The 12,005-nt window shown below is 38.9% G+C and overlaps 1 protein-coding gene across 1 annotated transcript; it reads left to right on the top strand.

Annotated features, from left to right (window-relative positions):
* Window positions 1-953: 953 nt before the first annotated feature.
* On the top strand, window positions 954-7,097 carry LOC101864589 (ADP-ribosylation factor 4; the record flags this gene model as incomplete). Its single annotated transcript, XM_013090806.2, is given in 6 exon segments — window positions 954-1,191; window positions 3,472-3,552; window positions 4,323-4,432; window positions 5,289-5,360; window positions 6,236-6,361; window positions 7,025-7,097. Coding segments are annotated over 6 exon segments (529 nt in total), but the record flags the coding sequence as incomplete, so codon positions are not given.
* Between the last annotated feature and the right edge of the window lie 4,908 nt (window positions 7,098-12,005).

The raw sequence follows: 12,005 nt of genomic DNA, 5'->3' as shown, positions 1-12,005 counted from the left end.
AAGAGAGAGAGAGAGAGAGAGAGAGAAAGAGAGAGAGAGAGAGAGAGAGAGAGAGAGAGAGAATGTTTTACGGAGCGGGTTGTTCAAGTTGGTGAAACATGTATATTTTACTAATGTCCTGTCTTGTTTTGAGTATGCGTGAGTGCACATAACCTTTGTAACATCCACTGCCTTTGTAAACGATCAAGACCAATTTCGTCCTTTCAGATGAATTAAGATTGTCATTTTCATTGTCATTCTCTCTCTCTCTCTCTCTCTCTCTCTCTCTCTCTCTCACTCTCTTATTTACATCTGTTCGAGTCTTTGTGGAAATTAATTTTAAAAACAAACAAATACTTGAACAAAGTTTGTTAGTATAGAAATCTAAAACTACTTTACTTTCAATCATTTTCAAGTAATCTAGATCTATGTACGGCTCTCGCAAATAAAGCACTCTGTACAGCAAGGTATTATTAAAAATATAAGGAAATGGAATGATAACAGAAATTCAATTCAATATTGATTTTAAAAAATGAAATAAAAAACGAAAACGCTTAAACAACACACAAAACAAACACGCAAACTAAACAGCAGAAGAGACTTTAAAAAAATTAAAAAATCGTATTGATGTTTTTAATGGAGAGTGGTTGCGGAAAGAGATTTTCAGATCTATTGGTTTAGTTTTGTGAAGTATGCTCATAGATCTATAACCGTATTCCTTCTTTTTGAATATTCTTTTGTGCAATTGTACTTTTTTGACTAACTTTGAGAAAGGCTATTCCTTATTATCGTTCTATTTTTGCTTTATTCTGGGAAGCCTTTTACTTTTACCTACCTCTGAAGGTGTTAAGAGTTTAAGTATTATGCTTTTGTCATATTATTATTAGGCCAAGAATCTGCTTATGATGCTTTGTTTCGTTATATTTGATGGTTATTTTAGACAAGGGAGAAAACTAAACACCACAAACGGAAGATTACTACGCATTTCTCAGTGACGTCATTCATCGCTGTGGAAAGCACACAGGAGCTGGCAGAACTGACGTGGCAGAAGAATTTCCGATCTGTTTTCTATTGTTTTTCTGTGTTAGGACAAAGTATACAGTCCCTCCCGGCGTTTGATTAGTAGTTCAAGAAACTATAAAATCATGGGTCTGTCGTTGTCATCGCTTTTCAACAAACTTTTCGGGAAAAAGAACATTAGGATATTGATGGGTGAGTCTCACTTCCTGTCCTGTGTTGCTGTCACAAAGAATGAGAAAATTGTCATTTTGTCACGATTTTCTCTATTCACTGTTTACGAACTTTAGATGTAAGGTGCTGGATTACCACAGTTGTCTGCATATGTCTGTGAATATATGATGAACTTTGCTAGTGATGCTGTGTTTACAGTTTATACAAATTCTCGGAGCAACTAGATCTAGATCTAGATCTAGATCTAGCAACTCCCCCCACATATCCTCAACTTCTGCCAGTCTGTTGGCTTCAATGGCAAGCAGCAGATGAGCTGAGCAGTAACAGTAACAGTTCATCTCTAGAATTATAATCTAAAATCTAGATCTAGATTCTTGCCCCTATTCTCCGCTACTCCACTGCAGTTGAAACTTGGCCTAGGTCCTGGCTGGGTGATTTGTAGTATGGGTGGGGTGCTGGTAGAGGCAACGGGGAGGACTTCCGTAACAAGCGACCCCTATGAGTATGAGACAGAGTAGAATAGAGGGTTAGGATTAGATCTCTTCTTTATTGTGTTTGTTGGGGTGATCGCTCGTTACGGAAGTCCTTCCCAGTAGAGTTATAACAAGACTTCATTCATTAGCCTTGTAAGGTTAGGTAGGTTTCTCCTTGCCTGATCGTAATCCACCTGTAGGCCTAGTTTCCAAACTAAATCATGATGTTATATGGGTGGTAGAGTAGACTAGTTCTTTGTAGCTCCCAGTACGGTCTAAACCTCAACACACTGCCTATTTGTATTGTATTAGTGTATAGAGTCTTGTTTTTTGTTATAAAAAGTAGGCTAGAATATTGGCGTGAAAATGGCCTACATCCTTAACCGTAGAAGCGCTCAGCGACGGGGGATACCAGCTGAGATACCTGAGATGAATACCTGCTACTGAAAAATGACTGTTTACAGCTCAACATGATAAAAGGCATATAAAACCATCTTTTCTTAAAGCTGATAGAATGAGCCTTTAAAAAATGATAAGCGCTCAAATAAATTATACAAAGCGCAAAACGCGATAAACTCAACGATTAGTACATCAGCACGGCGAAACAAGGGATTTATAGTCACTCAGCTGGACCACGTCATTTTATCGATCAATATCTCGGCCAAGAGATACTTTTGGAGGTCAAGATAACTTGCAGAGTCATTGGTCACTATTTATCACTTTGACCTGTAATTTACTACGTCATTTTCCAGATACGGAATACTGAAATTTTCCATTGAAAAGGGTCGGCGTCTATGCCCTTTATATAGCGCCTGCACGCTTCCCGGTTGATGTAGGTCAGCCCTATATATAGGGCCTGCGCGCTTCCCAGGTAGTCCGGCTCATGTCCTTTATATATAGGGCCTGCCGCTTTCAGAATTAACAGTCACTTTTTATCGGAAGTATTATCAGGGCAATCAGGGACCCGCCCTAGACTAGACTGGTTCATTATATAGTGCACATCCCTATTTTGACAGAGAACCACTGAGTTGTGAGCTACTTTATTCGAATTCGGATGCAACTTTAAATTTCCTTGTGGTCACCCCAAATCGAACCCCCTTCCCTGCCCTGTCCCTACTGCCAATCTATCCCTAATCCAAGGAAGGCAATGAGGACCTGCCCCGCCCCTGCCTTAGATAAGTCATAATTATAAGGCTACTCGAGTAGAGCACACGTAGAAGTTTGAAAGTTTGAATTCACGAGTGTATGTGAATTTTATAACACCACTGCCATTGTAAACAGCCAAGACAGATTTCGCAGAGTGAGATGAACAAAGGTTGTCATTGTCATTAACCCATTTAAGAAAAGAAATAAATTAAAAATACTTTCCATGAGAAATAAGCTAACTGGGGGTGAGGGGAAAAACTACAATAAGCTAAAAGTGCCCTTACATCTCAGCTTCTTGTGTAATCTTCTTCTTTCTCCAGTATTCCCCTTTTGGTTTTGTAAAACTGGAAGGGTTCCATCGCAAAATGCATGATACTCCAAATTTGGGTATTTCCGAAAAAACCTGTCCCCTCGATTATCTAGTAAAATTGTCGTGAGATTTTTTCTTCTGAAAATGCACTTTGTCTATGATAAAATTGCATTTCGTTACTTTAGTTCGGAAAGTAAGTTTTTTTTCCTTTTTTCTCAATTTTGTTGCAAATGGATAGAGTGTGTTTTGCCATGGTGCCCTTCTTTTGTAAATGTAACCCTTTTTGGCTTCTCGTCATATATGTCTAGCTATGGACGACTTGTGATGTTCCATTTCATTTCATGTTTGGGTTATTTTCTTTTTTTTTTTCAGTGGGTCTTGATGCAGCAGGCAAGACAACTATACTTTACAAGCTGAAACTTGGAGAGATTGTCACCACCATTCCAACCATTGGTGAGTTGAGGGCATGAAAATTTTGTGCTTAAAGTTTCCATGGAAACTTGGCCAGGCTCTATATAATCTAGATTTGTCTTTCACAAGACCCTTGCATCTCTGTTAAAACATTTTCTTAACGATCTGTTGCTGCAGTTGAAAGAGTTGATGAACACTGCTGATTTTGATTGTTTTTGTTTGTTTACTTTTATTTGTATAAAAACATTTTTTAAATTTACATTGGTAGCTTGGTTCCTAGAGATACAAAATGTCAGACTACAGTGAGCTACGCAGGATTGCCAATTGTCCCGAATTTCCAGGACCTACTGTCCTGGATTCGGCAATCGTCGACTTTGAGATTACATTCACTTCACCAACAAAAACTAGTCACACTTGGTGTAATTTTGTTTGTTGCTGCGTAGTCTCATGTGATAACTCCTGGTGATAACATTGGTTGGGCACCCCTGGTTGGGTTTTGAAAAAGCTGTCAACCCTCCTTCTTTTATAATTATTATATTGACAAGGTTGTTTTGGAAAAATTGTGGGTGGTTGTTGGGTGCTTTGGTAAGGTTTGCTTCTTCTTTCCTATCTATTGTCATCTATTGTCTTTATCTCCCCTCCTTTTGTTTTTGTGTTTGTTACTCTCTTGTAACACCTCTAATCTTCGTCACTTATATAACCTGCCTTATTGTGTTTCTAGTGGCGTAAAACTTTTACTAAAACTAAACTAAACTGGAAAAAGCTTCCCCGTCACCTCTCCATTATTGTTGTGTCTGTGTGTGTGTGTGCAGGCTTCAACGTAGAGTCTGTGGAGTACAAGAACATCAGCTTCACCGTGTGGGACGTCGGCGGTCAGGACAAGATCAGGCCCCTATGGAGACATTACTTCCAGAACACGCAGGTTTGTGGGCTGTGACTCAGTCAGTAGTCAGGTCTATGTGTGTGTGTATCTGGGACTGGCTTTGTTGTTTGTAGTTCTCTTCTGGATGTATTTTTAAAAATGCATTATTTATATAAATGCCTTGGTCTGCAAGCTGTTCAGTTGTTCTGAGCCAAGAAGGCAAAGTTACTCAGGAGAGAGAAAATACAGTTGAAATTCTTTTACAAATTTTGGTGTATTTTTTAATGGCTTTTTTTCAACGTTAGAATTTGAATTTTGACAAAATATTTATCCAGCACGTGCTACCGATACCACAGGTTAAGAAACTGCAATAAAAAAAAAAAAATCTAAATCTTGGGCTTTCATCATCTGATTTGTTTGTTTTTTAACTTACTGTCTGGTATTCTAGAATGCTTTGATTTGTTGTTGACTTCATGGTGATGTTTACAGAGCAAACATGAATCAATATTTGTAAAAGATATTTATTTGGTATAATAGATATTTGAAATTGCTCATAAAGTATGTCGGTCTGTCTTGTATGTTGTGCTCCTTTCAGCTCGAGTTGACCGTGGCGGGCATGGTCAGAGTTCTAAATTGTGTGGAAAGGGGTGTTAAACTGAAGCTGTCTGCCTTATAATAGGCTACTTATGTAACGTTCGGGCGTATTTGTAGTTTTCTTATAGTTTTGATCAATGTATTTCTAGTGAAACCTATGAGAGAGCGAGTGAGAAGAGAAATAGGAAGAAAGTGAAAGGATCACTAAACTTTGTTCTCTGTATAACTGTTAAGCGCATTTATCATTTTCAATGTGGAAATGCGCTATATGAATGTAATTTTGTTATCATTATTATTATTGTATGTTTTATGATCTCCCCAGGGTCTGATCTTTGTGGTGGACAGCAATGATAGAGAGAGAGTTGCAGAGGCCAAGGACGAATTATCGAAAATGGTGAGTGACTGGGTGATTGGTGGGTACGGTGCTCTGCGTGTGGTTTGCTCCTTCTTTCCTGTCAAATTTCTTCAATCCGTATCTCTCCTCCTTTTTCTTTTTCTTTTTTACCCTTGTCTAGTAACGCCTCTGATCTTTTAATTGTATTTCAAGTGCTGTGGCAGTGCAACTCTCAGTGAGAGGATGATTGTCATGGGTGGTCTGGTGTAGTTGGCTCCTTCTTTCTTATCAAGCATCTATTGTCCGTTTCTCTCATCCTTCTTTTCTTTGTATGTTACTCTCTAGAAACACCTCTAATCTTCGGCATTTATAACCTAATTGTGTTGTAAGTGACGTAAAACTCTGACTCAGGCTAAAAAGGGCCACCACCTCCTTTGGTGATGATGTCATGATTTGCCCCAAGACCTCTGAGAAATGACAAATCCTATTACGTTTCAGCGATTGTTCAAGAGTTATAAGACTTTTTTGTTTAATTCTTAAATTGTTGCGTGTTTGTGAGTGCTAATATGTTTTGTTTTTAATGCTGTCCTTACATGTATATAATTAATGTGCGGTTGAGAAAGTTCTTCCTTATGCGGTTGAACTGGTTTTCTTGATACTGTGAAATGTTTTATCTTGTGTGAATGAAGTATTTTGCCCAGTGATCACGTGATCAATGTAAAGCCCCCAGAGCTTATACTCGTATGGGATAAAGTGCTGTATAAATGCAGTCTGCTATTATTATTATTAGTATTATTATTATTATTATTAGTATTATTATTATCATTATGATTATGATTATGATTATTTTTATTTTATTATTATTATCATTATTATTATTACGATAATGATTATTATTATAATTATTATTCCTATTATTATGATTTCCTGCGCAGCTGCAAGAGGATGACCTGCGTGAGGCCCTGCTCCTTGTGTTTGCCAACAAACAAGATCTACCCAACGCCATGTCCTGCGCTGACATCACCGATGCTCTGGGACTGCAGAATATGAGAAACAAAAAGGTCAGTTGGAGGAGGAGGCAGGGGTTGTGGGTAGTTGGCGGTGGGCGCTTTGGTGGTGTGGTATGCTCCTTCTTTCCTATCAGACATCTTATCGTCCTTATCTCCCCTCTTTCTTTTTTTTTTAGTATGTTACTCTCTTGTAACACGTCTAATCTTCTGGCGCTCATATGACCTTATGCAGTTTCAAGCGCCGTAAAACCTCTACTAAAAAAACCTATGCATTTGTGTATATTTGTTGTTTTTTTTCTCTTATGTTTTCATTGATACATAAAACCCACTATGCATTTGTTTATACTTGTTGTTTTTCTCTGTGGGTGGTTGGCGGGTGTTCTGGTGTGGTTTGCTCCTTCTTTCCTATCAAACGTCTATCGTTTTGATCTCTCCTCATTCTTTTTTGTTTTTGTTACTTGCTTGTAACACTTCTAATTTTCGGCACTTATATGACTTTATTGTGTTTGCAAGTGCCGTGAAACTCTTACTAAAACTAAACTGTTTTTCTCTCTTGTGTTTTCTCGGTGGTATATCCAAGGTGCCACAAAAAAACCATTATTCAATTGTGTATATTTGTTGTTTTTCTCTTTGTTTTCAGTGGTATATCCAAGGTGCTACAAAAAAAAACATTATTCATTTGTGTATATTTGTTGTTTTTCTCTTTGTTTTCAGTGGTATATCCAAGGTGCTACAGCCACTGCAGGCACAGGCCTGTACGAGGGTCTGGACTGGCTGTCAAATGAACGCTCGCTCGCCTCTCTGCCTGTCTCCCCCCCCCCGTCCTCATCATTGATTGTCATCCTTGTGATCATCGACATCGTCTTGTCATCATCGCCATCGTCATCTGCCCCTCACTCCAGCATCATCAGGGATGAGTGGCTCACACGGCCATCTTGGTTCGATTGGGTGTTTTTTTTTTTCTCTGCGGCCCCCTCCCCCTTAGCTGCACACTCAGACCTGTCAAGTAGGCTACTGTAAAAAAAACAATCAAAAACGGAGCCCTTCAACTTTTTTTTGAACCAGTGGAAGAACTGATAGGATTTGTGTAAAATCACATGAAAAATTTTTTTTTTCAAGATTACGTTTTCACGAATTGTACGCAGCCTATCGTACGTAAATGGCATGAAAATACACATTTACATTTTTGTGTATTTTTGCATTACAGATTTATGTGCCTCGGTTCACAGCGTAATCTGATTCTTCTACAGTTCTGGGGTGTTCCGTTTTTTTTTTCACCGAAACTCGCGATTTTCGTGAGGATTCTGAGGCGAAGGAGAACTCCCTATTTTTGGTGGTAGAGTAGTTGTCAGGTCTGCGATGTGTTTGTGATAGATATGTGTGTGTGTGTGTGTGCGTGCGACCCATGTGTGTATGTGGTGAGGTCGTACAGGTTATCTTTTAGGTAATTGTTGTTGCTGTTGCTGTGAAGATGTTCCTGGGTAGGTCGCGTTGCCCTGGCGAAAATGTTTTATGTTTTTGACCAGGCTCGGTTTTAACTGCGTGCGTTTTAATGTTGAGCACGGGACATTATTTTTGTATATTAATCATAGGTGCTGGAACATGTGATTTTTGTTGGTTGCTGTTCTTGTTTTGTTTGGATTTTTTGGTCCAAGATTTTGAATTCAGCTCTGTTGTTGGTGTCAAGGATTGCAGGTTATTGACATGATTGTGGGGTTTTTTTTTTTCTTTTTTTTTTCTTAAAAAAAATTGTTCAGAGAGAGAAAGAGCATGTGATGTTCTGGTTTGATGGTGTGATGTAACATGAACAAGTATTTTAGTGGCCTGTGTGTGTGTGTGTGTGTGCGCGCGTGTGTGTGTGTGGTGATGCCACCACCACCCCACCCCACCCGCCCGCCCATCCGCCTGGCCTAGAAGCTACTGCTGCGGCAGTCTCGTGTATATGTTTGACATACTCATTTGCTGCACAGGTTTAGTTAATTATTTGTGCACAAAAAACAACAAAAAACACTTGGTAATCAGATTGTCGTGAGAAATTTTGTAGCTGTTTTGTGGTTAGGAAATGAGGAGACCAGGAGGGAATCGTTGCTGCCTCCACAGGAAGAAATAAATGCTTTTTTTTAGAATGAGCTTGGTTGAGAACATCATGTCATTCTGTATGACATAAATAGCATTCTCCTACCCGAAGATTACAAGCCACTACAAAAGTGAGGTGTAGAGACATTTAGTGCTCATTCCTGAAATTGCTGGTGTTTTATTTTGTTATTTTTCTATGCTATGAGGAGAAAAGCAGGCTCAAATAAGAAATGCAAATCCTTTTTGTTAGTTCCAACTGTAAGTAAGTGATATCCCATAATTTTACCAAAGTTGTTTTACTGCATGCTCACAAACTGTGTACATAAACACTTGTGTATTCAGTTCTAATTAGGGATTAGGGCCTCTTCCCAAGTCTTTGTTTGGGTGGAGTGTAGATAGTTTTCGAGTCTTTAACTATATATATATATAGATAGATAGATAGATAGATAGATAGATAGATAGATATATAGATACAGTGGAGTATACTCTTTGTTTGCTCTTTTCAGCAATCTCTCTATGTCGAAAACTTTCGGCTGCTGTACCGAAGAAAAATCCAGCGGTCGGACCGGTTTTGTTTAAAACTGACTCCACACTTAAGAGCTCTAGGTTTCTTGTCTGTCAGTGTTTCAGTCACCCTTCACCTCCTTTCTTTTCACAAATGAAATGTTCATTCCATTTTAAGCGGAAGGATTTAATCTTCACATGCATTTTACTTGTCGCTGAAAGCAGTTTTTTTTTTTTTTTCTCCTCCTTCATTTTTCTTCTGTCACAGGCTTTTCTTTCTTTCTTTTTTTTTTTCTTTTTGTGATATTGGCCTTCAGATGTTGTTATTATATATATTTTTTTGTTTGTTGAGAATTGACACAGGTTTTTCTCTTACAATCTCTTCCTGTGCCCGGCCTGAGATTCATCTGTGGCCTCTAAGTAGACACGCACTTGTCACTTTTTTGCCTGCCAGTGAGGTTATGTTTACCCGAGTGTGAACGTGTACAGCACATTTCTTTTTTTTTTTCTTTCTATGACATAGTTTGCTATGATACAGTGGCTTTGGTGTCGGAGCCAGCTGTAGTTACTTTGTCCTTGATGTTCTTCTCTTTTTTTTCCCTTCTTTTTAAATCACAGTTATTAGACTGGTATCCATACATTTTTTTTACTATTATGTAGAGTAAACGAGGGATATATTTGTAATTCTTCATAAGGTTACTTTTTTTCTAATCGTTCTGTCTTGCTGTGTGTTCTCCTGTCACTTTCTTGGTTCAGGGACATCAAAAGTTCCCCGACAGTTCCAACGTTACTTACACACCCACTCATTTTTGCTCCTCTCCTCTCCTCTCCTCTCCTCTCCTCTCCTCTCTTCTCCCACTCACTCTGCGTGGGCCATTCTGGGTTGCTTTCCTACTGTCCGAGATGGGGATCTGAGGTCATTTTTTCCTTTTTCGCTGTATCGATTTGTCTTTTGTGTAGGTGAGGGTTGGTTAGTGCAGTCCATCCCTAGTGTGTTCTTACGAGTTCTTGAATCGTGTCCGAGATGTACGTACGAACGGACGGACGGATTATGTGTGTCAAATTTATGTAGAAATGACGGATTTAAGCGGTGATGTGGATGTCAATATTTAGAAGTTTGTACAAGCTGAGCTGCAGTTTGACTTGTTGTTGCCACCATACCAAGCCAAGGGGCAAGCGATGTCTTTGCACGGTAAAGTGATATTCACTTTTTAACTAATTATTGGGGTTTATTTATTTTGAGTGGCGCGAGGCAATATTCTGTAGTTTAGAATTAACTTTTTGGGGAAAACAGAAAATGTCATCTTTTTTTTTTCTGTTGTGCGGTGTGAACGGGATCATGATATGTATATGCCCCGATTACTGTTTTGAATTTTTCGATCGGTCGCTCACGCTTCCATCAGACACTGGGTTAGGATTTGCTTGCTTTCTCTCTCACTCGAGTACATTTTAGCTTCATCTCATTTTGAGCATTATTAATTTTACTTCCTCGACTTTTTTTTTTTGTCTAATGATTTGTAATTTGTTCCATGTATTCGGTTTGTATTTTGTTCCAATATTGCATTGCTTTCACTCTGAAAATTCTTGGTGTCAGTCAATTTGATGTGAGGGATCAGATGTAATAATTTTGTGTCCATTCTACGAATTTTTGTGTAGGCGTGTGGTGTCTTTGTGTGTGTGTATGTGTGTGTGTTTGAGAAAGAGAGAACTTCTTCCTGCTGTGTTGGCCAGTTTGTGTGTGTATGGATGTGTGAGTGCCTGTGTGTGTGCGTGTGTGTGTCTGTTGGACTGTGGTTGTACAATTCTGTGCCATGCCTTTGCTGGGAATTGAACACAATGAAACCACTCCGGGGGTAGCAGTCTAGTGATTTATACACACCCTCCGCCTTCTCCAGGAGTGATGATGAATGTGCTGTGTGAGTGCTGTGTTAGACTTGCCACTGCCCAGTTCATTGTATTGATTGTTATTTCCCCCCCCTCCTAAATACATGAGGTACACACATGTAATTGTAAAGGCTCTTTGCCATTGCCGGCAGAAGACGAGAGCGGAATTCCCTAGTGGGGAAGTTTCTTTTTTTCGAGTATCTCGGTACCCAGTGAGGGTATTGTCAACGTCGTCACACAAGAGCACAAGTCATCTTTAGACGTTTTGAGAAAATTAAAGAAAAAAAAGTAATGCCCCAACAAAAACGGTGACTCTGCTACTCGTTATTTTAAAATTAAAACCAAGGAAGGAAATCACGCCTCTTAAATGTCCTAACAACAGTGTTGACAGGGGCATTAAACCTGTACCATCTCACCATTTTGGACAAAATTGATTTTAAGGTGGTACTGAAATGGCACTTTAGACATGCTGTCAGTAGATAATAAGTCTTCGCAGTTGCGAGCGCCGTAAAACCTCTACTAAAACTAAAACCTCTACTAAAACTAAAACTAATAAGTCTTTTCTGTTCGTGGTTTGAATTGCGGAGAATTCTTTCTGGTGATGTCTCGTCGTTCATTCTGATCCGCCACGTGTGATGAACGACGGTCAGCCTGTTCTGTACGTTGTTGTGTACTGTAAAGGATGGTGTGACTGCTGTCGGTGCCCGTTGTCACAGTTTCGCGCAGATGAACTATGTGGTGTGTCGCGACGCGGAACAGTAGTAGAAAGTGACCTATGGATGCTTTATTTTGTCACGTGATGTGTGGGTTGAAGAAGATGAATTGTCTGTCCGTTGTAGATTTGGCTTTTTTTTTTTTGATTTGCTGGGATGAATTACTTGTTTATATTTTTCCTTGTATTCGGATGGGTAGACTTTTTGCTGTTTTAATTAGCAAGTTGAAAGCTAGAAAAAAAATTCCAATACAAAGTTTTGCCTTTTATTTCTGCCTTCACTCGTAAAGTATTTAAAAAAGAATTTGTGCTCAGTAGTTTTGTGAGACTTGAGAGAATGTTCCGTTCCACAAGTGTTGGGTGCATGTGGTTGTGTATATTTAATATTGATGGTACAGTAAAGATTAAAAAATTAAATTCTGTAAAATGAGTTGCTCTCGTCTTTGTTTTTATTATACTATTTTTGGTTTTTCCTTTGTGTGTGGCTGATTCATACAGACAGGGTTGTTGGTGGTTGGG

The sequence above is a fragment of the Aplysia californica genome, unplaced genomic scaffold (genome assembly GCF_000002075.1).
Source record: "Aplysia californica isolate F4 #8 unplaced genomic scaffold, AplCal3.0 scaffold01541, whole genome shotgun sequence".
Classification (NCBI taxonomy): Eukaryota; Metazoa; Mollusca; class Gastropoda; order Aplysiida; family Aplysiidae; genus Aplysia; species Aplysia californica.
The sequence above is the reverse complement of the archived record's forward strand: the minus strand, read 5'-3'. Positions and strand labels throughout refer to the sequence as shown.